General features: G+C 38.6%; 2 protein-coding genes, 9 non-coding genes and 3 pseudogenes across 11 annotated transcripts in view; 12 read left to right on the top strand and 2 right to left on the bottom strand.

The window, feature by feature from the left end:
- Positions 1 to 25,164, bottom strand: part of LOC137491231 (uncharacterized) — a 498,327-nt gene that overhangs the window by 107,813 nt on the left and 365,350 nt on the right. The gene's annotated exons all lie outside the window — the stretch shown is intronic.
- Positions 27 to 133, top strand: LOC137494587 (U6 spliceosomal RNA). The gene has a single exon (XR_011014533.2). It is a non-coding gene; the product is annotated as a U6 spliceosomal RNA (small nuclear RNA).
- On the top strand, positions 554 to 660 carry LOC137494898 (U6 spliceosomal RNA). Its single transcript, XR_011014842.2, has one exon. It is a non-coding gene; the product is annotated as a U6 spliceosomal RNA (small nuclear RNA).
- On the bottom strand, positions 2,931 to 7,634 carry LOC101885950 (uncharacterized). The gene is made up of 9 exons (XM_005164361.6): positions 7,287 to 7,634; positions 6,746 to 7,206; positions 6,210 to 6,537; positions 5,322 to 6,075; positions 5,027 to 5,236; positions 4,667 to 4,935; positions 4,227 to 4,486; positions 3,863 to 4,108; positions 2,931 to 3,770 (listed from the first exon to the last, which is right to left on the bottom strand). Exons 1-9 carry the CDS (start codon positions 7,440 to 7,442, stop codon positions 3,014 to 3,016), a joined length of 3,441 nt encoding a protein of 1,146 aa, XP_005164418.2. The 5' UTR covers positions 7,443 to 7,634; the 3' UTR covers positions 2,931 to 3,013.
- LOC137494754 (U6 spliceosomal RNA) lies at positions 10,529 to 10,635 on the top strand. Its single transcript, XR_011014700.1, has one exon. It is a non-coding gene; the product is annotated as a U6 spliceosomal RNA (small nuclear RNA).
- On the top strand, positions 13,549 to 13,655 carry LOC137494755 (U6 spliceosomal RNA). The gene has a single exon (XR_011014701.1). It is a non-coding gene; the product is annotated as a U6 spliceosomal RNA (small nuclear RNA).
- LOC137495119 (U6 spliceosomal RNA) lies at positions 14,079 to 14,152 on the top strand (annotated as a pseudogene).
- On the top strand, positions 16,962 to 17,068 carry LOC137495019 (U6 spliceosomal RNA). Its single transcript, XR_011014963.1, has one exon. It is a non-coding gene; the product is annotated as a U6 spliceosomal RNA (small nuclear RNA).
- LOC137495112 (U6 spliceosomal RNA) lies at positions 17,487 to 17,560 on the top strand (annotated as a pseudogene).
- LOC137495020 (U6 spliceosomal RNA) lies at positions 20,370 to 20,476 on the top strand. The gene has a single exon (XR_011014964.1). It is a non-coding gene; the product is annotated as a U6 spliceosomal RNA (small nuclear RNA).
- Positions 20,895 to 21,001, top strand: LOC137494523 (U6 spliceosomal RNA). Its single transcript, XR_011014469.1, has one exon. It is a non-coding gene; the product is annotated as a U6 spliceosomal RNA (small nuclear RNA).
- Positions 21,425 to 21,531, top strand: LOC137494886 (U6 spliceosomal RNA). The gene has a single exon (XR_011014830.1). It is a non-coding gene; the product is annotated as a U6 spliceosomal RNA (small nuclear RNA).
- LOC137495073 (U6 spliceosomal RNA) lies at positions 21,940 to 22,046 on the top strand. Its single transcript, XR_011015018.1, has one exon. It is a non-coding gene; the product is annotated as a U6 spliceosomal RNA (small nuclear RNA).
- LOC137495113 (U6 spliceosomal RNA) lies at positions 22,467 to 22,540 on the top strand (annotated as a pseudogene).

Here is a 25,164-nt window from a genome sequence, read left to right as displayed (position 1 = left end):
TATGCCCTGAGCCTGACTGCTGATCTGTGCTCGCTACGGTGGCACATATACTAAAATTGGATCGATACAGAGAAGATTAGCATGGCCCCTGCAAAAGGATGACACGCAAATCCGTGAAGCGCTCCATATTGCTTTTTTAGTGCGTGGGTAAAAGTACAGAAATGCAAAAAGACAAAAGGCTTTTCACGATTCCAAATGGTGCATGAGGATGGGTTTAGCAAATCGTGGGAGGTGCTGCTGGGTCAACTGGAAAGTCTACATGCATGGTGAAAACGAATGTGGGATGCTTTGATCGTTTGTTTTGTTGTGCTAATGCACTTCCAAAGCCCTTGCTTTAGTGGGACTTTGCCATAGGCTATCCTGACACTCTAATTTCCCCCTGTCCATAAACTTGGTGACCTACTGCATCAATCAGTGTGCCTAGCACTGACAGGGACAAAGCTCTGTAGTGCACGGCATACAAGTGGGAACATGGCTCTTCGGGTCCCACCACCTTGAAGGAACATTGCTGGGACTCGAGGCGTACATATGCCCTGAGCCTGACCGCTGGTCTGTGCTTGCTACGGTGGCACATATACAAAAATTGGATCGATACAGAGAAGATTAGCATGGCCCCTGCGAAAGGATGACACGCAAATCCGTGAAGCGCTCCATATTGCTGTTTTAGTGCGTGGGTAAAAGTACAGAAATGAAAAAAGACAAAAGGCTTTTCACGATTCCAAATGGTGCATGAGGATGGGTTTAGCAAATCGTGGGAGGTGCTGCTGGGTCAACTGGAAAGTCTACATGCATGGTGAAAACGAATGTGGGATGCTTTGATCGTTTGCTTTGTTGTGCAACCAATGCACTTCCAAAGCCCTTGCTTTACTGGGACTTTGCCATAGGCTATCCTGACACTCTAATTTCCCCCTGTCCATAAACTTGGTGACCTACTGCATCAATCAGTGTGCCTAGCACTGACAGGGCCAAAGCTCTGTAGTGCACGGCATACAAGTGGGAACATGGCTCTCCAGGTCCCACCACCTTGGAGGAACATTGCTGGGACTCGAGGCGTACATATGCCCTGAGCCTGTCCACTTGTCCGTGCTCGCTACGGTGGCACATATACTAAAATTGGATCGATTTTAGTATATGTGAAATCCCTGTTCCCTGCGAAAAGGAACCTGATGGATCTTCTCTGTCCCCACCCTGCGGCTCCCAGCGATCCTCTCGACGTCACATGGCCTTGGACTGCAGGGCAGTGACCCCTGAACCCCAATGGGGTCACCTGTGGCCTTGAAGGGTGCTCATGCTTGCTGAAATTAAAGAAATGCCCAATATGGTAAAAAATCAAAGGCGGGCCCAGGGGCGGGCTGGCAGGCTACCTGAAACTGGCATAACAAGTAGCCATGTGCTTTCTGGGGTATGACAGGTGCATATTAAGTAGCCATGTGGACAGCTGTCATTGTATAGCAGGCAATCAAGAATGTGTATTACAATGTAACTGAATAATTTGAAAAAGAAAATTCATTTTAAAGGAGTTACATTTAATAATAAAAAAAGTATATTTTGTAATAAATGTATTCAAATATCTTTAAATATTGTATGTTTATTTACAACATAGCTAGCTAAAATGTTTTTATAATTATGACTTATATTTTATATTTTTTTAAGTAATAAAATATTTTAATAGTTCAATAATAAAACATACTGAAATATTGACTTTTAAATTGAATATTGTATAGGGTAACTGATGTTAAATTAAAACATTCAGTTTAAGGTTACCTAACATTTAGGTAACTTATTTATTAATATTGAATAGCATGTAATAAAATATTTAAACAAAATGATCATAGTACCTAAAAATATTAGGTTATAGGATATAAAAATATATATCTATAATATATATAATAATTAAAATATATTATAATTAAAAGAGTCTAAAATATAAATATTAGGCATTAATATTTAAATAGGTTTACTATTACTTTTAAGTTTAATAAATTAAGAATATAATTAAATATATTTTAAAGTTGTATTTTATTTACTTAAATTTTTACAGTTACATTAACATATACACATAATTTTTAGGTGTTACTGCATTTATATTAAACATTTACTTAAGTTTAATTTACAATATAATTTTATACCACAATTGTTTTTTACTGTTAGGTAAACTCTATTGTTTATAACTTGTTTATCAATAAAATACAGGACCCTTAAATTACACAATGATAATGTTAAAGCCACCACATGAATATGTGTACGCAGTGTATTTTTGGAAGTTTTATTTTATTAAACAAGTTCTTTAACTCTTGTTTGCAATAAACGAATAGAAAAAAATTATGTAAAGTGTAATATAAATTAAGTTATTTGAGTCACAACAGATAACCCACTCTTGGGATACTATAGCTACTGAACAAATATCTTATAAAAAAGAAAAGAAAAAAAGCTGAAACATACACAGTTTATTTACACAAAATATATAACTATTTATACTTTTAACATATTAGGGCTGTACAATATAGTGAAATATTAATTTTGTTATCACAACAGTATATGGGATATAAAAATCACAAACGTATGATAAATTATTATTTTATAAACTACCTTCCCAGTAGTTGCTGCTCAGCTATTTGCTTGAGCAGCTCAAAGCTTAACCCAGAGCTAAAAATCAACACTAACTGCAAAAGTTAAGAAAAAAGAAAATTACAACAGCCAATCACCTTGACAGTGTTTTTAGACTTAAAATTTTTAGAATTAGGAGTTAAATTGCATCTAAAAATGATCTTTTAACCGTTTAATATTAAGTAAATGATTTATTAACACACACACAAAAAGCTGCATTTTTCTAGGGAAATGTTATTTTAGAAGTAATCAAATTTTTCTAAGGTATCATAAAGCCCTAAAACATATACAAGTATGAATATATATATATATATATATATTTATTTATTTATTTTTTATTTTTATTTATTTTTTTAAACAAAATAAACATTTAGATTAAATGTACAAAATTGGTCATTTTTAGAGTCTATTTTGTCTCTCCTTTTTTAACTTCCTCCATCCACTGCGCCACAGTTTTCCCAGAAGCCTTTGCACAAAAGTGGACGCCTCTGAACTGGCTATGGCCAAATTCTTTAGTTTTTGGCTGGCCACACTTTTGGCATAGGAACTGCTGAGGTGCTTGTCTTTTTCGGGGAGTCAAACCTTGAGCTGCTGCTGCAGCGGCTGCCTCCGCCAACTTCTTCCGCCGCCACGCTGTGGTCTTTGGCACCCTCTTTTCATCTGGCGCAGCAACTGGTGCGAGTACTCCAACAACAGTAACAGGCGCAGCACCAGCAGGAACAGAAAGAGGCACAGCACCAGCAGGAACAGGTGCAGCACCAGCAGGAACAGGAACAGGTGCAGCACCAGCAGGAAAAGCAACAGTCTTAGCAAAGCCTGCAGAAGATGATTCAAGTGCTGCGTTAAATGCAAGTGCTGCAAAAGGTGCTGATGTGGAGGCAGGTGTGAGGTAAGTGGCTGTGCCAGGAGAGACATGAGGACCAGGTTTGACAGATGCTGCCGCTGTGCCCACAGGAGGCGGTCGGCCTCGAGAACGCGGTGCTGCCTGTCCAGACGCATCCTGCGGTATTGCAGACTCGAAACACGAGTGTCCGTGCTGGACTGCTTCCAGCAGTTTTTGTAGCACCGGTGGGAGCGGTACAGGGGCCACCAGAGGAGCAGAGAACGCCTCGATGTCCTGCTGCAAAACCTCCCTCTCTTGCTCCTTTGTTCGTGCGTTGAACCTATGAACAGAAAAGACAATAGTTAGTATAGGTGTTAAATTATTTTGAATATGAAAGGAGACACAAACAAGAACAATAAATATTGAACCTACCACTGTGAGATGGTAAGCTGGTTCAGCTCAAACAGTTTTAATTTAGTTTGAGCCATGATTCCGGGGCTGCCCAAGACTACATCACGGATCTTCCTGTAGTCCCTTAGAATGGCAGCCCATCGGTTCACACGAACTCCGGAGATGGTTTGCCCGGCAGGGTGGATTCTGCAGAGAGCCAGGCAGATAGCTTCCACTAGACGGCTTGCACTGGGCCACTGTGCAGGTCCACCTTCACCAAGAAAGCATCTGTGAAATGAAAAGGGACATACCATAAGACACATATCAGTCAACCACATCAATAACGCTGGTTCCAAGACTTGCTATGAATAGAAAAATTAAAAAAACAGAATACAAAAAAAGCTACCTCTTTAGACTATCTGTGCCGGGGGTTACGTTGGTCTTCGAATGGCTGACCTTAAAGCGACCCTTCAGCAGTTTGTCACGGTGGCGGGGAGGATAGATGAGAGGTCCCTTGTCATGATCTGCTAGGTGGTTCCACAGCATGACAATCTTTTCTACCATACTCTGCGTGACAAACCCCTGATGCCGCAGGTCAACCAGACAGTCAGCCAGTCTAATGACATGGTCATATCCAGGTTGGCCATCTGGTCCCACACTCTCCATCTGTACATGAAAACAAACAAACAAATTAATAAAAAATAAATAAATAAATGTACCAATATGAAATGACTTTTTGTTAAATTTTACTCAAAGTTAGTCATTCCTTTGTGGTAAAATTAAATATCAGAATCATCACGTATCATGACATCACAGTGTACACAGTGTGTTTGAGTGTTCAATGACCTGGCTCTGACTGGACGACGCAGGAGAGGAAGACACAGCTGCTGGGTCTGTCTGGGATGAGGGCTGAGAGGGGTTTTGGAGGTTGCCCTCAAGCTCCATAAATTCAGTGGGCTCGTCGAGGTATGCATCCTCAAACCCCTCATCGCCCTCCAGATCAGCCAGTAGGTCTTCATCCTGAAGGTCATCGGGAACATCAGGATCTTTAGCCAGGTCTTCCTCTAGAGCTCTATTGGTCTGAGAATACAAGTATTCCACACCAATAAGCTCTCCTGTAGAAATACAGAGTTTATTGCATAAATGCTTTAAATAAAGAAATGGCTGGAAAACAGCTAAAATAAAATGTCTGCATTAATGCAATACCTGTATATTCACCGGGGCTGGTGTAATCCTGCACCAGTTTCTGTCCCAGGAGCTGCTGGCTCAGTATATTGCAGTACTGCAGCAGCTGGCCACCGTAGCAGATGTTCTCTCTGCGGGCACCCTCTACTGCAGCGACCCCACGTGCCTCATTCCACTGCACCAGGCCTTCCAGCAGGTACATTTGAAAATGCAAAGCATTTGCACTTGTACCTAAAAACAAATTTAGAAATGATTGTAAAATCATAGTACAAACACACAAATAAACAACAAGTGGCATTTTTTGGGTAATGTTAACCTGGGACGAAGCGATTTAGGTGCAGGTGGAATGACTCCAGAGATGTGGAGCCACGTGCACAGCGATACACTGGCAGAATGACCCCCTCCTTGGTCACCTGCCCTGTTTTCCTGTACAGCTGTACACCTGGCGGGTCCTGGATGCAATGAACGTGGCGCTGCTGGGTCTGCCAGATCTCTTGCATCCTCTCCTGGTCCAGAAGTCTAATCCCCATGGTGTCAGTGGCCCCCATGAAGTCTTGTAGCAGCTTCTCAAGAAGCTGCATGGTCTCCTGGGCCCCTCGAGTGCGGAGGCGGCAATGCTTTGCCAGTTCTTTGGCAGTGGGCTGGCAGCCTGTCAACCGCTTGGCCTCCATTAGCCTCTCCACATCTGAAGCATCCCATTCAAAGATGCAAGCAGTGAGGCGCTTCATGAAGGGTGCATAAAGCGGGTGGCTGTCTGTGGTCACTCCAACGGTAAACCGCCGCATGAAGTGCCACACATCCAGCCTGACAATGAGCTGGTCCCACTCGCTAAACATTGCAGCCGCCTTTCCTTTCCCAGTGGCAGAGCAACAGTCCCGGTCCACATAGAGAAGTTGGGGAGGAACTTCTCCAGCTCTCCGGTAGCGCTCCACGAGTCCAGAGCACATGGGAAGCAGGCCATCACCCTCTGCCTCAGTGAGGACACACATGAGAACCTGGCCAAACTCGTTGCCCACATCTGTGACCCATGCTGCAGTGCCAGCAGCCTCACCAGCCAGTTTCTTAGTGACCTAATACAGGATGAAATATAGTAATATTATAGAAGACCTGTTGTTTTACGGTTGGAAAATAACATATTGTGACAAATAAATTAAATAACAAAACAGTAATGTGGCAATGATGTTATCAGTGTGTGTATTTTTACCTTTTTAGTGGAATCCATCTTTAGGATGGTTCCATAGATGGAGGTCACTCTAGCCTTTAGTTCAGGCAGCCGTGTCAGTACATCTTTAGCATACACTGACAGCAGCCATGCCGGACAAGGCACAGGCACCATCTGAGGTAGCCGGGCAGCGAGACTGCTGGGATCTGTGGTGCAGTCTGGGAACTTCCCAACCACAGAGAGATAATGGGTTGTCTGGGCAATCCATTGCTCTCTGTGCCTGACACACAGGCTTCGGTAGGCAGACGTTGCACTGTTCCCAAGTGAGCGTCCCCGCATCCACCTCACAATCTCCTTATAACAGGACAGCCTATATAATAAAAAATACACACAAAAAGGCAGCTAAATATCAGACTAATCAGAACAGACATTTTTCCATGTTAAAACTAGTGCTGTCAAACAAATAATCATGTTTAGTTAGTATTTATTTAATATATTATATGCATTTCATGTATTGTACGTGTGTGTGTGTGTGTAAGTGAAATATATATATATAAAATCATAATAAATATGCCAACCTGTAGGTCAAGACTGCAGGAAACATTTCCCTGTGGACAGGATCAAGCTGGCTAAGAATATCTTGAGACCAGGCTGCTAGCTTTTTTTTGCAGGACCTGCATTCAAGATATTCTGTAGCCATGTAGTACCAGCCACTGACGTCCAAGACTTTCCTGACCGTCCTGTACAGTCCACACGCCGTCATCGGGAAACCAAGACGCCGACAGTTAGGCTGTGAACACAGCAGCCGGTATGCCCACAAGCGATAAGGGACCCACAGGAACAGCCTTGCATGATAAAAGGCATCTGGTGATGAAGGAGGTTGAGAATACAAAGGACGGGGCCCAGGAGGATGCCACCAGAGACGCAAGTTTTTAGTCAGCGCCAGTCTGCCAGACTTGTCTCTGGTGAAAAGAGCCTTGCTGACCCACAAATGCTGCTCCTTGGGAAGTGTCTGTTTCCAGCCTTCTGGCAGCAGCAGCTGTAAGGGAAAGGAAAAACAGAAATCGTGTACATGTCTACTTTTTTGGTGTCTGATTTTTGACTAGTCATTTTACTTACTTCCTCTGTGGGCAGAGGCTGCTTTTCTGGCGCAGCAGCTTTCGACGCAGAGGGCACAGGTTCAGGCCGGACGGGTGGTTCAGGAGCCAAGTCAGCTACAGTGCATGGCACAAAAAAAAAGGAAATGAGATACATAGAATTGGCACAATCTCTCATAGTAATACTTCTAACAGAATAAAAAATAATAATAATTTACTACTGCTAGATATTAGTACTACAATTAAGCATTAGTAACATGTTAACATTAGTTGTTGCAATGTATGTGATGATTAAAATTATTGTAATGAGATGAAGACGAGCATAAATATGTGATGATAAAAAGTTAGCGGTTTAATGTTGAGCGGGATGAAAAATGGCGGCGGTCGGTGGTAAAAAAAAAGCAATTTGTGAGGAAAAAAGCCTAAGAGAGAAAAAAGCTGTCATTATATTTGGTAAAAAGCAGAAAAAGATAAAGGTTAGAAAAAGCCAGGTTAGCTACCAATGATCAGAAGGTGTAGTACACCTCCTACCTTACTGCTTCCAAAACCATCCAGCTGAAAGCTGCTAATACATAATAACAAACCAGGTTATATAACGTACAATAGCCCAGTAGGGCATATAAATGTACAATAACACAGTATTCTTAAATTAAAGGGCAAATTTAAACCCACGTAATTCCCACCTGAAACATCCATGTGTGACACTACGGCAAGCAGAGCTTCATCAGATGCATGGTTCTTCCTCAGGAGCTGAGCTGGAGGCAGCCACTGTTAACATAAGGATAAACAGCATTAAGTCATCTTTATTTAAATTGTGCTTAACACAATAAAAATTGTTTTCAAAGCACTTTACAGTATGCAAACATTCTGGAAAAATGACAAAATCACTTTAAAGCAAGGTCAAGTCATTACTGTTCAGTGCTGTTTCAAAAGCTGCGTTAAGTTTATACAGCAATTATAATAAAAACAAAATGAAGTCACGTAAAATTCATGCCTGGAGGTGCTGATCCTGGCAGCATCTCAGCATCTCTTCTCCTTATATATTTCTGGAAAAGTTCCATCTTTGTGCCAGGCAAATCTGAAAATGGAGAGAACACCTTTGAAAAACACTACACTTGGAGAGACAAACACTATACTGTATGTTACTGTCTGAATCCTCTGTAACAGATGTCAACCCATACCCTTTTCTGTCACGGTCCGTTGCCTCATAAAGGTCCTTGAAGGACATGGCAGCAAAGTTGCCAAAACCAACAAGAACCTGGTCTTCCTGGGCTGGTGTGCCATGGCCCTCTCTGACACGGCGCTCGCTGATGGCAGCCATCATGACAGGAAACAAGCCAGCATACCGCAGCAATGCGTCTTTGTTTCCCATGATGAATGACTGTGTGGTGTCACCAGCCTCACGCTCCCGCTGATGCACGGCCAGCACCATGGCTGCATAACCAACATCGTTGGAAAGCAACCATTTAAAGGTTTTACCACGGTACTGGCCGAACTGCAGGGCGCTTTCGCTGAGCACGAGCTGGTGACAAGACGAGTCACCACCCGCTGCTGCCACGCGAGCGATAGCCTCCTCCTTGACCCTTGCCGCAGGCCATGAACGGCCCGGAGTGGGATTTTTTCTGTAGGCAGCAGCCAGAGCTACTGCCTCAGGTGATGGTTTAAGGGTCAGCTCACCGGTGGCCTCCCTGCGAAACTGGGCACTGTAGTCCATCTACAACAGACACACACACACAAAAAATGTATAAAAAAATAAAGAAAATCACAGTGTTGTTAAAACTCAAGTTCAAAACAAGTTAATTAACATTTAACAACAAAATGAACAAATACATTCTACTCAAAGTGCGGTTTTACATGACACCAGTAATTTATAGTATATATATATATATATATATATATATATATATATATATATATATATATATATATATGTGTGTTTATAGAATACAAACACACACATATATATACATATATATATATATATATATATATATATATATATATATATATATATATATATATATATATATCTTAACACAAAACCTACCATCCCCCCACACAACACACCCCCAGCCACAAGCTGGGGATCAAAAAGATATTATTGTACAATAACAATAAAATGCATTTACAAAAACAGCTACTTCGTAGTAACTTTTTTTTTAATATAAAACCAGGCACTTGTGTTTTTTAATGACACAAGATAACGACGATTTCTACAATAAACATGCAACTTGTAGTAATTGTATTAAAAAAAACAGGTAAAACACTGTAAACCCACAAGTACCGTCGAGTTTACTACAGTAATAACTTATTTTAAAATTATATTGTTTTATTAGACTGGTTTGTTATTTTGATGTTACGACGTCGACGACCAAGTCACTTTACAGTGCAAATACAATGCAGAATCATACGAAAGGCATGCTCGCTTACCTTTTGAAAGAAGAAAAATAAAGACAGAATGTCCTGAAATTGTGTTTTTTAATCGTGATGAGGTGCGTAACAATGCCAATGTTAATGATGCAAATAACGCCAAGGATCCGTGTGTACTGTGTACCGCTATGCTTTCTCCCCCACTTTATAAATAGCGCTGCCAGGAGGTCCCGCCCAGCAGCCAATCGGAGCGCACGCTCAGTGGAACTTTCTCAAAGGGCCAACGGCACGCTACATGACATGACCAAATTCGGAAGCACGCTTAGTGGAACTTTGCGTTGACCAATCCTGAGCCAGACGTCGGGCCAATCAGGAAGAAGGGAAAGTGGAACTGTGGAACGGGAAGGGAACCGAAGATTCTCCTGCAAGAGGCGCAAGGATGACACGCAAATCCGTGAAGTGCTCCATATTGCTGTTTTAGTGCGTGGGTAAAAGTACAGAAATGCAAAAAGACAAAAGGCTTTTCACGATTCCAAATGGTGCATGAGGATGAGTTTAGCAAATCGTGGGAGGTGCTGCTGGGTCAACTGGAAAGTCTACATGCATGGTGAAAACAAATGTGGGATGCTCTGATCGTTTGTTTTGTTGTGCTAATGCACTTCCAAAGCCCTTGCTTTAGTGGGACTTTGCCATAGGCTATCCTGACACTCTAATTTCCCCCTGTCCATAAACTTGGTGACCTACTGCATCAATCAGTGTGCCTAGCACTGACAGGGCCAAAGCTCTGTAGTGCACGGTATATAAGTGGGAACATGGCTCTTCGGGTCCCACCACCTAGAAGGAACATTGCTGGGACTCGAGGCGTACATATGCCCTGAGCCTGACCACTGGTCTGTGCTCGCTACGGTGGCACATATACTAAAATTGGATCGATACAGAGAAGATTAGCATGGCCCCTGCGAAAGGATGACACGCAAATCCGTGAAGCGCTCCATATTGCTGTTTTAGTGCGTGGGTAAAAGTACAGAAATGAAAAAGACAAAAGGCTTTTCACGATTCCAAATGGTGCATGAGGATGGGTTTAGCAAATCGTGGGAGGTGCTGCTGGGTCAACTGGAAAGTCTACATGCATGGTGAAAACGAATGTGGGATGCTTTGATCGTTTGCTTTGTTGTGCAACCAATGCACTTCCAAAGCCCTTGCTTTACTGGGACTTTGCCATAGGCTATCCTGACACTCTAATTTCCCCCTGTCCATAAACTTGGTGACCTACTGCATCAATCAGTGTGCCTAGCACTGACAGGGCCAAAGCTCTGTAGTGCACGGCATACACACTGTAAAAAATTGCTGTTAAAAAACGGTCAGATTCTACGGTAAAATAATGTTTTTTCACTAAAACAGTAATATTCTGTTAAAAACAGTGCTTTCTGGGTAACATTTTTGTCTTCGAGAAAGTAACCAACTGCAGAAAACTGTGAGCTAACAGAGTTCAGATTCGATGTTTTGAAGTCTGTGTTTGAAATCACACTGTGTGTCCTTGTTCACTATTTCATACACTAGTTAACTAATATAGTTCACCTGACAGAGTTAATGAACACTAATGAGTGAATTCAGACACTGATGAACACCTGCTGTTAATAATCACAATTACTGAAGAAAAGAAACAAGAAATACAAACAGTGACTTGAGTTACAACATTAAATAAAATCAAATCAAATAAAACAGCTTCAGTCTCAGCAGAGGATCATTAAACAACTCTACAAACAACAGCAGACACACTTATTACTGACTGATTTGACTGCCATACAATTCTCACTGAGATCCAACAGAAATTAAGGTGTTTTTTGTGTCACCGTAATGGAGTGAGGGGCTGATTTAGTTGGGTTCTTCACCCTTGAACTCATTTAATAATACTTTCCACCTGCTGTAATACAGAGTTTACAAAACGTTTAAACTATAGCAATAAAGTTGGGAAGTCAATAAATAGAGAAGTCTTTTTATCTGAATTTAGTTATGATAAATGTTTTGGTATAAATCTGGATGAAGTGCCTCATCAATAGATTTTATGCTTAGTTGCAGGTATTAATTTAATTAATGAGAAGTGGAAACAGAAAAGATACCTCTGTAATTACTTTAAAGTTAAGAAATAACATACAAAAACAGTTGAGTTATGACAAATACACACTCAGATCTCATGAATCTGACCTTGTATCTCAACAATGGTAACATCTCAAATGTTTCATGCTGCAATGCATGCTGGGAGTGGCACGGTACAAATATCCCAGCATGCATTGCGGTATAAATAAATGTTGTATAATGGTCTAACAGTTTTCTTTATTTGTGTTTGATTCTGCTGTTGTTTATGTTTAGACTTTCAGTTGCCTGTTTGTGAGTTAAACTGTTAATTTTGTTAAATTTTGTTAAATTTGTTGTCACCATTATTGAGGTTCATATGCTGATTATTGATGTCTCTTTGAGTGCGCTTTACACCATAGAGCAGTGTTATCGTCCAAGATATTCTTAAAAACTTCCAGAAATCATTGCCATATATATACATATAATGTAAAACAATAGATTTAACATTGAATAGGAGCAGTAAATTTTATTATACTAAATGAGAACAGACTCTGCCATTTAATATCAACATGAACATCACCAGATCTTATTTAGGTTTTTGGCTGACTTGCCACAACAAAGAAACTTTTTAAACAAAGTTCTTAACAATTGCAGCAGCCAAGATACATAAATGATAAAAAATGACAGGGCTAAGAGCCCAACTAAAGCAAACTCTGTTCTCCATGATGGTGACGTAAAACTTTAACTTTTTCTCAAGAAGCACTTTAGTAGATGTTATACAAAAATACATGTATTAAGTAATAAGTGTAGCTGGTGATGATGTTTGTAGAGTTGTTTAATCATCCGCTGATCATTTAAAGGATTTAATCATTTGTTGTTCTTCAGGTTATTTCATTATAAAGCTGTGACTAAAGTTTTGTATGTTCTGTTCTTGTTTTTTCCCTTCAGTATTTCTTCATTTGTTCATTGTTAATCCTCAATTATCATTTAATTAGTCAGTTAATTAATGAATTTACTTCAGCTTTGCTCCATGTTTCTTGAACACTCAGTAGTGTGGACACTTCAATTAAAACTGAAGTATATGCTCTGGGGTTTAAAGGGTTAAAGGTGTGAGAGGTAAAAACACAGTGTAAAAATGTATTTTAACAGTAATATACTGTTAATTTACACAACGGAAGTAGACTGTAAAAAAACAGTAGATTGCTGGCAACCACAGCTGCCAGTAGATTACTGTTAAATCAAGGAAAAAACAGTATTTTACTGTAAAATCTGAAGCTAATTTCTTCTGTCTGTCAACGTTGTGGAGGAGAGTAGAGCCAGTGTATGAGTTAAAGATGAACAATGAACTGCTGATGTTATTCTGCATGTTTCTCTATTTAAAGATAGCGGCTGTTTAGTTGCCGATGCAGTCAGAATCTCTCTGGTGATTCCAGATTTACATGTATGTGTGCTGTTGTGAAAAATAAGACATTAGAGTTAAACCGAACTTTTCTAATTAACTAAAATAAGTTATCATTATAAGTATGCTTCTAAGCATATATAGCACATTACTTCATAAACTCATTCAGCAGTTGACCAAGTTGAGGCAGTTGCTTTCAGTGAGCAAAATGAGTTCACTTGAGTATTGTGTAAATCAATGTAGTCCATGTATTTTTACAGCAACATACTGTAAAATAACAGTACATTGCTGGCAACTGCAGCTGCCAGTATTTTACTGTTTTTTAACGGGACAATTTTTAACAGTGCAAGTGGGAACATGGCTCTCCAGGTCCCACCACCTTGGAGGAACATTGCTGGGACTCGAGGCGTACATATGCCCTGAGCCTGTCCACTCATCCGTGCTCGCTACGGTGGCACATATACTAAAATTGGATCGATACAGAGAAGATTAGCATGGCCCCTGCGAAAGGATGACACGCAAATCCGTGAAGCGCTCCATATTGCTGTTTTAGTGCGTGGGTAAAAGTACAGAAATGAAAAAGACAAAAGGCTTTTCACGATTTCCAAATGGTGCATGAGGATGGGTTTAGCAAATCGTGGGAGGTGCTGCTGGGTCAACTGGAAAGTCTACATGCATGGTGAAAACGAATGTGGGATGCTTTGATCGTTTGCTTTGTTGTGCAACCAATGCACTTCCAAAGTCCTTGCTTTACTGGGACTTTGCCATAGGCTATCCTGACACTCTAATTTCCCCCTGTCCATAAACTTGGTGACCTACTGCATCAATCAGTGTGCCTAGCACTGACAGGGCCAAAGCTCTGTAGTGCACGGCATACAAGTGGGAACATGGCTCTTCGGGTCCCACCACCTTGAAGGAACATTGCTGGGACTCGAGGCGTACATATGCCCTGAGCCTGACCGCTGGTCTGTGCTTGCTACGGTGGCACATATACTAAAATTGGATCGATACAGAGAAGATTAGCATGGCCCCTGCGAAAAGGAACCTGATGGATCTTCTCTGTCCCCACCCTGTGGCCCCCAGCAGTCCTCTCGACGTCACATGGCCTTAGACTGCAAGGTAGTGACCCCTGAACCCCACTGGGGTCACCTGAGACCTTGACAGGTGCTCATGCTTGCTGAAATTAATGAAATTACCCAATATGGTAAAAAAATCAAAGGCGGGAACTGGCATAATTAGCCATGTGCTTTCTGGGGTATGACAGGTGCATATTAATTAGCCATGTGCTGTAGACTGCTCTCATTGTATATCATATATTACATAATTTGAAAAAGAAAATCCATTTTAAATGAATTGAGTAACATAATAATAAGTATTATTTTTTAATAAATGTATTACATTATATTCAAATATAATTGTATGTTTATTTGCAACATAACTAAATATAGCTTTATTTGAATTGCATGTGAGTTAGATAAAATGTTTTTATAATTAGGACTTATATTTCACACCTTTTAAGAAATATAATATTTTTTAATAGTTCAATAATAAACATACTGAAATATTGACTTTTAAATGTTTTAGAATTTTGTCAATTATATTGACCGTAATGTTCAGGTAACTTATTTATTAATATTAAATAACACATAATAAAATATTTAAACAACTGATTAAACTATATATAGTACCTAAAATATTAGGTTGTAGGATATAAGAAATATTACATTAAAATACTTTCAAATTTAAATTTCAGGCATTGATATTTAAATAGGTTTGTCATTTTTTTAAAGTTTAATAAATTATTTAAAAATTCAATTAAATATATTTTAAAATATTTCATTTACATCAATGTTTACAGTTATATTTACATATACACATATTTTTAGGTGTTACTGCATTTACATTGAACATTTACTTAAGTTTAATTTACAATATAATTTTATACCATTTTATTTTTACTGTTAGCTAAACTAGAGTTTATAACTTGTTTATGAATAATATACAGAACCCTAATATTACCATACTTTAAATTACACAATGATAACATTAAAGCAACCACATGAATATGTGTACGCAGTGTATTTTTGGAAGTTTAATTTTATCCTTCAACTCTTGTTTGCAATAAATGAATAGAAAACAATTATGTAAAGTGTAATATAAATATTGTGTAAAGTTATTCAAGTCACAACAGATAACTCACTCTTGGGACACTGTAGCTACTGAACAAATATCTTTAAAAAAAAAAGCTGAAATGTACACAGAGATTAGAAATAAAATAGAAAAATGTTTATTTACACAAAATAACTAAGTATTTATACTTTTAACATATTAGGGCAGTACAATATAGCATAAAATTATTTTATTATCACAACAGTTTATGCAATATTTAAAAAAAAAAAATCACAAACATATGATAAATTATTATTTTATAAACTACCTTCCCAGTAGTTGCTGCTCGGCTATTTGCTAGAGCAGCTCAAAGCATAACCCAGAGCTGTAAATAAACACTAATAGCAGAAGTTAAGAAGAAAAAAGAAAATGACAACAGCCAATAAGAGTCAAAATATCTTGCCTATTTGTTTTAAAGACTAAATGTTTGCACCTTTACAGTGTTTTTAGACTTAGACTTAATTTTTAAAATTAGTTATTTGCATCTGAACAATATCTTTTAACTGTTTAATATTATTAAGTAAATGATTTAATAACACAGATAAAACAATGCATTTTTGTAGGGAATTGTTATTTTAGAAATAATAGCATTTTCTATGCTATCATAAAGCCCTACAACTTGTACATGTATATTTATATTTGTTTTATACAAAATAAACATTTATCTTGCTTAGTTGTTTTAAAGACTAAATGTTTGCACCTTGACAGTGTTATTAGACTTATAATATTTAGAATTAGAGTTAATTGCATCTGAACAATATCTTTTAACCACTTAATATTATTAAGTAAATGATTTAATAACAGAAAAAAATGCATTTTTCTAGGGAAATGTTATTTTAGAAATAATCGCGTTTTTCTATGCTATCATAAAGCCCTAAAACATATACATGTATATATCTATTTTTTGTCAAACAAAATAAACATTTACAACGAAGCTTGTCGTCTTTATAGTCTATTTTGTCTCCTTTTTTAACTTCCTCTATCTACTGCACCGCTTTATAAATCGCGCTTCCTGGAGGTCCCGCCCAGCGGCCAATCGGAGCGCACGTTCAGTGGAACTTTCTCAAAGAGCCAACGGCACGCTACATGACATGACCAAATTCGGAAGCACGCTTTGTGGAACTTTGCGTCGACCAATCCCGAGCCAGACGTCGGGCCAATCAGGAAGAAGGGAAAGTGGAACTGTGGAACGGGAAGGGAACCGAAGATTCTCCCGCAAGAGGCGCAAGGATGACACGCAAATCCGTGAAGCGCTCCATATTGCTTTTTTAGTGCGTGGGTAAAAGTACAGAAATGAAAAAAGACAAAAGGCTTTTCACGTTTCCAAATGGTGCATGACGATGGGTTTAGCAAATCGTGGGAGGTGCTGCTGGGTCAACTGGAAAGTCTACATGCATGGTGACAACGAATGTGGGATGCTTTGATCATTTGTTTTGTTGTGCTAATGCACTTCCAAAGCCCTTGCTTTAGTGGGATTGCCATAGGCTATCCTGACACTCTAATTTCCCCCCGTCCATAAACTTGGTGACCTACTGCATCAATCAGTGTGCCTAGCACTGACAGGGCCAAAGCTCTGTAGTGCACGGCATACAAGTGGGAACATGGCTCTCCGGTTCCCACCACCCTGGAGGAACATTGCTGGGACTCGAGGCGTACATATGCCCTGAGCCTGACCACTGGTCTGTGCTCGCTACGGTGGTACATATACTAAAATTGGATCGATACAGAGAAGATTAGCATGGTCCCTGCGAAAGGATGACACGCAAATCCGTGAAGCGCTCCATATTGCTGTTTTAGTGCGTGGGTAAAAGTACAGAAATGAAAAAAGACAAAAGGCTTTTCACGATTCCAAATGGTGCATGAGGATGGGTTTAGCAAATCGTGGGAGGTGCTGCTGGGTCAACTGGAAAGTCTACATGCATGGTGACAAAGAATGTGGGATGCTTTGATCATTTGTTTTGTTGTGCTAATGCACTTCCAAAGCTCTTGCTTTGGTGGGATTGCCATAGGCTATCCTGACACTCTAATTTCCCCCCGTCCATAAACTTGGTGACCTACTGCATCAATCAGTGTGCCTAGCACTGACAGGGCCAAAGCTCTGTAGTGCACGGCATACAAGTGGGAACATGGCTCTCCAGGTCCCACCACCTTGGAGGAACATTGCTGGGACTTGAGGCGTACATATGCCCTGAGCCTAACTGCTGATCTGTGCTCGCTACGGTGGCACATATACTAAAATTGGATCGATACAGAGAAGATTAGCATGGCCCCTGCGAAAAGGAACCTGATGGATCTTCTCTGTCCCCACCCTGTGGCCCCCAGCAGTCCTCTCGACGTCACATGGCCTTAGACTGCAAGGTAGTGACCCCTGAACCCCACTGGGGTCACCTGAGACCTTGACAGGTGCTCATGCTTGCTGAAATTAATGAAATTACCCAATATGGTAAAAAAATCAAAGGCGGGAACTGGCATAATTAGCCATGTGCTTTCTGGGGTATGACAGGTGCATATTAATTAGCCATGTGCTGTAGACTGCTCTCATTGTATATCATATATTACATAATTTGAAAAAGAAAATCCATTTTAAATGAATTGAGTAACATAATAATAAGTATTATTTTTTAATAAATGTATTACATTATATTCAAATATAATTGTATGTTTATTTGCAACATAACTAAATATAGCTTTATTTGAATTGCATGTGAGTTAGATAAAATGTTTTTATAATTAGGACTTATATTTCACACCTTTTAAGAAATATAATATTTTTTAATAGTTCAATAATAAACATACTGAAATATTGACTTTTAAATGTTTTAGAATTTTGTCAATTATATTGACCGTAATGTTCAGGTAACTTATTTATTAATATTAAATAACACATAATAAAATATTTAAACAACTGATTAAACTATATATAGTACCTAAAATATTAGGTTGTAGGATATAAGAAATATTACATTAAAATACTTTCAAATTTAAATTTCAGGCATTGATATTTAAATAGGTTTGTCATTTTTTTAAAGTTTAATAAATTATTTAAAAATTCAATTAAATATATTTTAAAATATTTCATTTACATCAATGTTTACAGTTATATTTACATATACACATATTTTTAGGTGTTACTGCATTTACATTGAACATTTACTTAAGTTTAATTTACAATATAATTTTATACCATTTTATTTTTACTGTTAGCTAAACTAGAGTTTATAACTTGTTTATGAATAATATACAGAACCCTAATATTACCATACTTTAAATTACACAATGATAACATTAAAGCAACCACATGAATATGTGTACGCAGTGTATTTTTGGAAGTTTAATTTTATCCTTCAACTCTTGTTTGCAATAAATGAATAGAAAACAATTATGTAAAGTGTAATATAAATATTGTGTAAAGTTATTCAAGTCACAACAGATAACTCACTCTTGGGACACTGTAGCTACTGAACAAATATCTTTAAAAAAAAAAGCTGAAATGTACACAGAGATTAGAAATAAAATAGAAAAATGTTTATTTACACAAAATAACTAAGTATTTATACTTTTAACATATTAGGGCAGTACAATATAGCATAAAATTATTTTATTATCACAACAGTTTATGCAATATTTAAAAAAAAAAAATCACAAACATATGATAAATTATTATTTTATAAACTACCTTCCCAGTAGTTGCTGCTCGGCTATTTGCTAGAGCAGCTCAAAGCATAACCCAGAGCTGTAAATAAACACTAATAGCAGAAGTTAAGAAGAAAAAAGAAAATGACAACAGCCAATAAGAGTCAAAATATCTTGCCTATTTGTTTTAAAGACTAAATGTTTGCACCTTTACAGTGTTTTTAGACTTAGACTTAATTTTTAAAATTAGTTATTTGCATCTGAACAATATCTTTTAACTGTTTAATATTATTAAGTAAATGATTTAATAACACAGATAAAACAATGCATTTTTGTAGGGAATTGTTATTTTAGAAATAATAGCATTTTCTATGCTATCATAAAGCCCTACAACTTGTACATGTATATTTATATTTGTTTTATACAAAATAAACATTTATCTTGCTTAGTTGTTTTAAAGACTAAATGTTTGCACCTTGACAGTGTTATTAGACTTATAATATTTAGAATTAGAGTTAATTGCATCTGAACAATATCTTTTAACCACTTAATATTATTAAGTAAATGATTTAATAACAGAAAAAAATGCATTTTTCTAGGGAAATGTTATTTTAGAAATAATCGCGTTTTTCTATGCTATCATAAAGCCCTAAAACATATACATGTATATATCTATTTTTTGTCAAACAAAATAAACATTTACAACGAAGCTTGTCGTCTTTATAGTCTATTTTGTCTCCTTTTTTAACTTCCTCTATCTACTGCACCGCTTTATAAATCGCGCTTCCTGGAGGTCCCGCCCAGCGGCCAATCGGAGCGCACGTTCAGTGGAACTTTCTCAAAGAGCCAACGGCACGCTACATGACATGACCAAATTCGGAAGCACGCTTTGTGGAACTTTGCGTCGACCAATCCCGAGCCAGACGTCGGGCCAATCAGGAAGAAGGGAAAGTGGAACTGTGGAACGGGAAGGGAACCGAAGATTCTCCCGCAAGAGGCGCAAGGATGACACGCAAATCCGTGAAGCGCTCCATATTGCTTTTTTAGTGCGTGGGTAAAAGTACAGAAATGAAAAAAGACAAAAGGCTTTTCACGTTTCCAAATGGTGCATGACGATGGGTTTAGCAAATCGTGGGAGGTGCTGCTGGGTCAACTGGAAAGTCTACATGCATGGTGACAACGAATGTGGGATGCTTTGATCATTTGTTTTGTTGTGCTAATGCACTTCCAAAGCCCTTGCTTTAGTGGGATTGCCATAGGCTATCCTGACACTCTAATTTCCCCCCGTCCATAAACTTGGTGACCTACTGCATCAATCAGTGTGCCTAGCACTGACAGGGCCAAAGCTCTGTAGTGCACGGCATACAAGTGGGAACATGGCTCTCCGGTTCCCACCACCTTGGAGGAACATTGCTGGGACTCGAGGCGTACATATGCCCTGAGCCTGACCACTGGTCTGTGCTCGCTACGGTGGTACATATACTAAAATTGGATCGATACAGAGAAGATTAGCATGGTCCCTGCGAAAGGATGACACGCAAATCCGTGAAGCGCTCCATATTGCTGTTTTAGTGCGTGGGTAAAAGTACAGAAATGAAAAAAGACAAAAGGCTTTTCACGTTTCCAAATGGTGCATGAGGATGGGTTTAGCAAATCGTGGGAGGTGCTGCTGGGTCAACTGGAAAGTCTACATGCATGGTGACAACGAATGTGGGATGCTTTGATCATTTGTTTTGTTGTGCTAATGCACTTCCAAAGCCCTTGCTTTAGTGGGATTGCCATAGGCTATCCTGACACTCTAATTTCCCCCCGTCCATAAACTTGGTGACCTACTGCATCAATCAGTGTGCCTAGCACTGACAGGGCCAAAGCTCTGTAGTGCACGGCATAAAAGTGGGAACATGGCTCTCCAGGTCCCACCACCTTGGAGGAACATTGCTGGGACTCGAGGCGTACATATGCCCTGAGCCTGTCCACTCGTCCGTGCTCGCTACGGTGGCACATATACTAAAATTGGATCGATACAGAGAAGATTAGCATGGCCCCTGCGAAAGGATGACATGCAAATCCGTGAAGCACTCCATATTGTTGTTTTAGTGCGTAGGTAATAGTACAGAAATGCAAAAAGACAAAAGGCTTTTCACGATTCCAAATGGTGCATGAGGATGGGTTTAGCAAATCGTGGGAGGTGCTGCTGGGTCAACTGGAAAGTCTACATGCATGGTGAAAACGAATGTGGGATGCTTTGATCATTTGTTTTGTTGTGCAACCAATGCACTTCCAAAGCCCTTGCTTTACTGGGACTTTGCCATAGGCTATCCTGACACTCTAATTTCCCCCTGTCCATAAACTTGGTGACCTACTGCATCAATCAGTGTGCCTAGCACTGACAGGGCCAAAGCTCTGTAGTGCACGGCATACAAGTGGGAACATGGCTCTCCAGGTCCCACCACCTTGGAGGAACATTGCTGGGACTCGAGGCGTACGTATGCCCTGAGCCTGACTGCTGATCTGTGCTCGCTATGGTGGCACATATACTAAAATTGGATCGATACAGAGAAGATTAGCATGGCCCCTGCGAAAGGATGACACGCAAATCCGTGAAGCGCTCCATTTTGCTTTTTTAGTGCGTGGGTAAAAGTACAGAAATGAAAAAAGACAAAAGGCTTTTCACGTTTCCAAATGGTGCATGACGATGTGTTTAGCAAATCGTGGGAGGTGCTGCTGGGTCAACTGGAAAGTCTACATGCATGGTGACAACGAATGTGGGATGCTTTGATCATTTGTTTTGTTGTGCTAATGCACTTCCAAAGCCCTTGCTTTAGTGGGATTGCCATAGGCTATCCTGACACTCTAATTTCCCCCTGTCCATAAACTTGGTGACCTACTGCATCAATCAGTGTGCCTAGCACTGACAGGGCCAAAGCTCTGTAGTGCACGGCATACAAGTGGGAACATGGCTCTCCAGGTCCCACCACCTTGGAGGAACATTGCTGGGACTCGAGGCGTACATATGCCCTGAGCCTGAGTGATCACTACGGTGGCACATATACTAAAATTGGATTGATACAGAGAAGATTAGCATGGTCCCTGTGAAAGGATGACACGCAAATCCGTTAAGCGATCCATATTGCTGTTTTAGTGCGTGGGTAAAAGTACAGAAATGAAAAAAGACAAAAGGCTTTTCACGATTCCAAATGGTGCATGAGGATGGGTTTAGCAAATCGTGGGAGGTGCTGCTGGGTCAACTGGAAAGTCTACATGCATGGTGAAAACGAATGTGGGATGCTTTGATCGTTTGTTTTGTTGTGCTAATGTACTTCCAAAGCCCTTGTTTTAGTGGGACTTTGCCATAGGCTATCCTGACACTCTAATTTCCCCCTGTCCATAAACTTGGTGACCTACTGCATCAATCAGTGTGCCTAGCACTGACAGGGCCAAAGCTCTGTAGTGCACGGCATACAAGTGGGAACATGGCTCTCCGGTTCCCACCACCCTGGAGGAACATTGCTGGGACTCGAGGCGTACATATGCCCTGAGCCTGACCGCTGGTCTGTGCTCGCTACGGTGGCACATATACTAAAATTGGATCGATACAGAGAAGATTAGCATGGCCCCTGCGAAAAGGAACCTGATGGATCTTCTCTGTCCCCACCCTGTGGCCCCCAGCAGTCCTCTCGACGTCACATGGCCTTAGACTGCAAGGTAGTGACCCCTGAACCCCACTGGGGTCACCTGAGACCTTGACAGGTGCTCATGCTTGCTGAAATTAATGAAATTACCCAATATGGTAAAAAAATCAAAGGCGGGAACTGGCATAATTAGCCATGTGCTTTCTGGGGTATGACAGGTGCATATTAATTAGCCATGTGCTGTAGACTGCTCTCATTGTATATCATATATTACATAATTTGAAAAAGAAAATCCATTTTAAATGAATTGAGTAACATAATAATAAGTATTATTTTTTAATAAATGTATTACATTATATTCAAATATAATTGTATGTTTATTTGCAACATAACTAAATATAGCTTTATTTGAATTGCATGTGAGTTAGATAAAATGTTTTTATAATTAGGACTTATATTTCACACCTTTTAAGAAATATAATATTTTTTAATAGTTCAATAATAAACATACTGAAATATTGACTTTTAAATGTTTTAGAATTTTGTCAATTATATTGACCGTAATGTTCAGGTAACTTATTTATTAATATTAAATAACACATAATAAAATATTTAAACAACTGATTAAACTATATATAGTACCTAAAATATTAGGTTGTAGGATATAAGAAATATTACATTAAAATACTTTCAAATTTAAATTTCAGGCATTGATATTTAAATAGGTTTGTCATTTTTTTAAAGTTTAATAAATTATTTAAAAATTCAATTAAATATATTTTAAAATATTTCATTTACATCAATGTTTACAGTTATATTTACATATACACATATTTTTAGGTGTTACTGCATTTACATTGAACATTTACTTAAGTTTAATTTACAATATAATTTTATACCATTTTATTTTTACTGTTAGCTAAACTAGAGTTTATAACTTGTTTATGAATAATATACAGAACCCTAATATTACCATACTTTAAATTACACAATGATAACATTAAAGCAACCACATGAATATGTGTACGCAGTGTATTTTTGGAAGTTTAATTTTATCCTTCAACTCTTGTTTGCAATAAATGAATAGAAAACAATTATGTAAAGTGTAATATAAATATTGTGTAAAGTTATTCAAGTCACAACAGATAACTCACTCTTGGGACACTGTAGCTACTGAACAAATATCTTTAAAAAAAAAAGCTGAAATGTACACAGAGATTAGAAATAAAATAGAAAAATGTTTATTTACACAAAATAACTAAGTATTTATACTTTTAACATATTAGGGCAGTACAATATAGCATAAAATTATTTTATTATCACAACAGTTTATGCAATATTTAAAAAAAAAAAATCACAAACATATGATAAATTATTATTTTATAAACTACCTTCCCAGTAGTTGCTGCTCGGCTATTTGCTAGAGCAGCTCAAAGCATAACCCAGAGCTGTAAATAAACACTAATAGCAGAAGTTAAGAAGAAAAAAGAAAATGACAACAGCCAATAAGAGTCAAAATATCTTGCCTATTTGTTTTAAAGACTAAATGTTTGCACCTTTACAGTGTTTTTAGACTTAGACTTAATTTTTAAAATTAGTTATTTGCATCTGAACAATATCTTTTAACTGTTTAATATTATTAAGTAAATGATTTAATAACACAGATAAAACAATGCATTTTTGTAGGGAATTGTTATTTTAGAAATAATAGCATTTTCTATGCTATCATAAAGCCCTACAACTTGTACATGTATATTTATATTTGTTTTATACAAAATAAACATTTATCTTGCTTAGTTGTTTTAAAGACTAAATGTTTGCACCTTGACAGTGTTATTAGACTTATAATATTTAGAATTAGAGTTAATTGCATCTGAACAATATCTTTTAACCACTTAATATTATTAAGTAAATGATTTAATAACAGAAAAAAATGCATTTTTCTAGGGAAATGTTATTTTAGAAATAATCGCGTTTTTCTATGCTATCATAAAGCCCTAAAACATATACATGTATATATCTATTTTTTGTCAAACAAAATAAACATTTACAACGAAGCTTGTCGTCTTTATAGTCTATTTTGTCTCCTTTTTTAACTTCCTCTATCTACTGCACCGCTTTATAAATCGCGCTTCCTGGAGGTCCCGCCCAGCGGCCAATCGGAGCGCACGTTCAGTGGAACTTTCTCAAAGAGCCAACGGCACGCTACATGACATGACCAAATTCGGAAGCACGCTTTGTGGAACTTTGCGTCGACCAATCCCGAGCCAGACGTCGGGCCAATCAGGAAGAAGGGAAAGTGGAACTGTGGAACGGGAAGGGAACCGAAGATTCTCCCGCAAGAGGCGCAAGGATGACACGCAAATCCGTGAAGCGCTCCATATTGCTTTTTTAGTGCGTGGGTAAAAGTACAGAAATGAAAAAAGACAAAAGGCTTTTCACGTTTCCAAATGGTGCATGACGATGGGTTTAGCAAATCGTGGGAGGTGCTGCTGGGTCAACTGGAAAGTCTACATGCATGGTGACAACGAATGTGGGATGCTTTGATCATTTGTTTTGTTGTGCTAATGCACTTCCAAAGCCCTTGCTTTAGTGGGATTGCCATAGGCTATCCTGACACT

The sequence above is a fragment of the Danio rerio genome, chromosome 4, assembly GCF_049306965.1.
Source record: "Danio rerio strain Tuebingen ecotype United States chromosome 4, GRCz12tu, whole genome shotgun sequence".
Taxonomy (NCBI): domain Eukaryota; kingdom Metazoa; phylum Chordata; class Actinopteri; order Cypriniformes; family Danionidae; genus Danio; species Danio rerio.
The sequence above is the reverse complement of the archived record's forward strand: the minus strand, read 5'-3'. Positions and strand labels throughout refer to the sequence as shown.

Coding starts and splice junctions, on each gene's coding strand:
- LOC101885950 (XM_005164361.6), bottom strand. CDS start 7,442: ATGAGAGATTGTGCCAATTCTATGTATCTCATTTCCTTTTTTTTTGTG. Junction 6,076..6,209: donor AGATGGATTCCACTAAAAAG/GTAAAAATACAC, acceptor ATCCTGTATTAG/GTCACTAAGAAACTGGCTGG. Junction 3,771..3,862: donor CAGCTTACCATCTCACAGTG/GTAGGTTCAATA, acceptor TTCTGTTCATAG/GTTCAACGCACGAACAAAGG.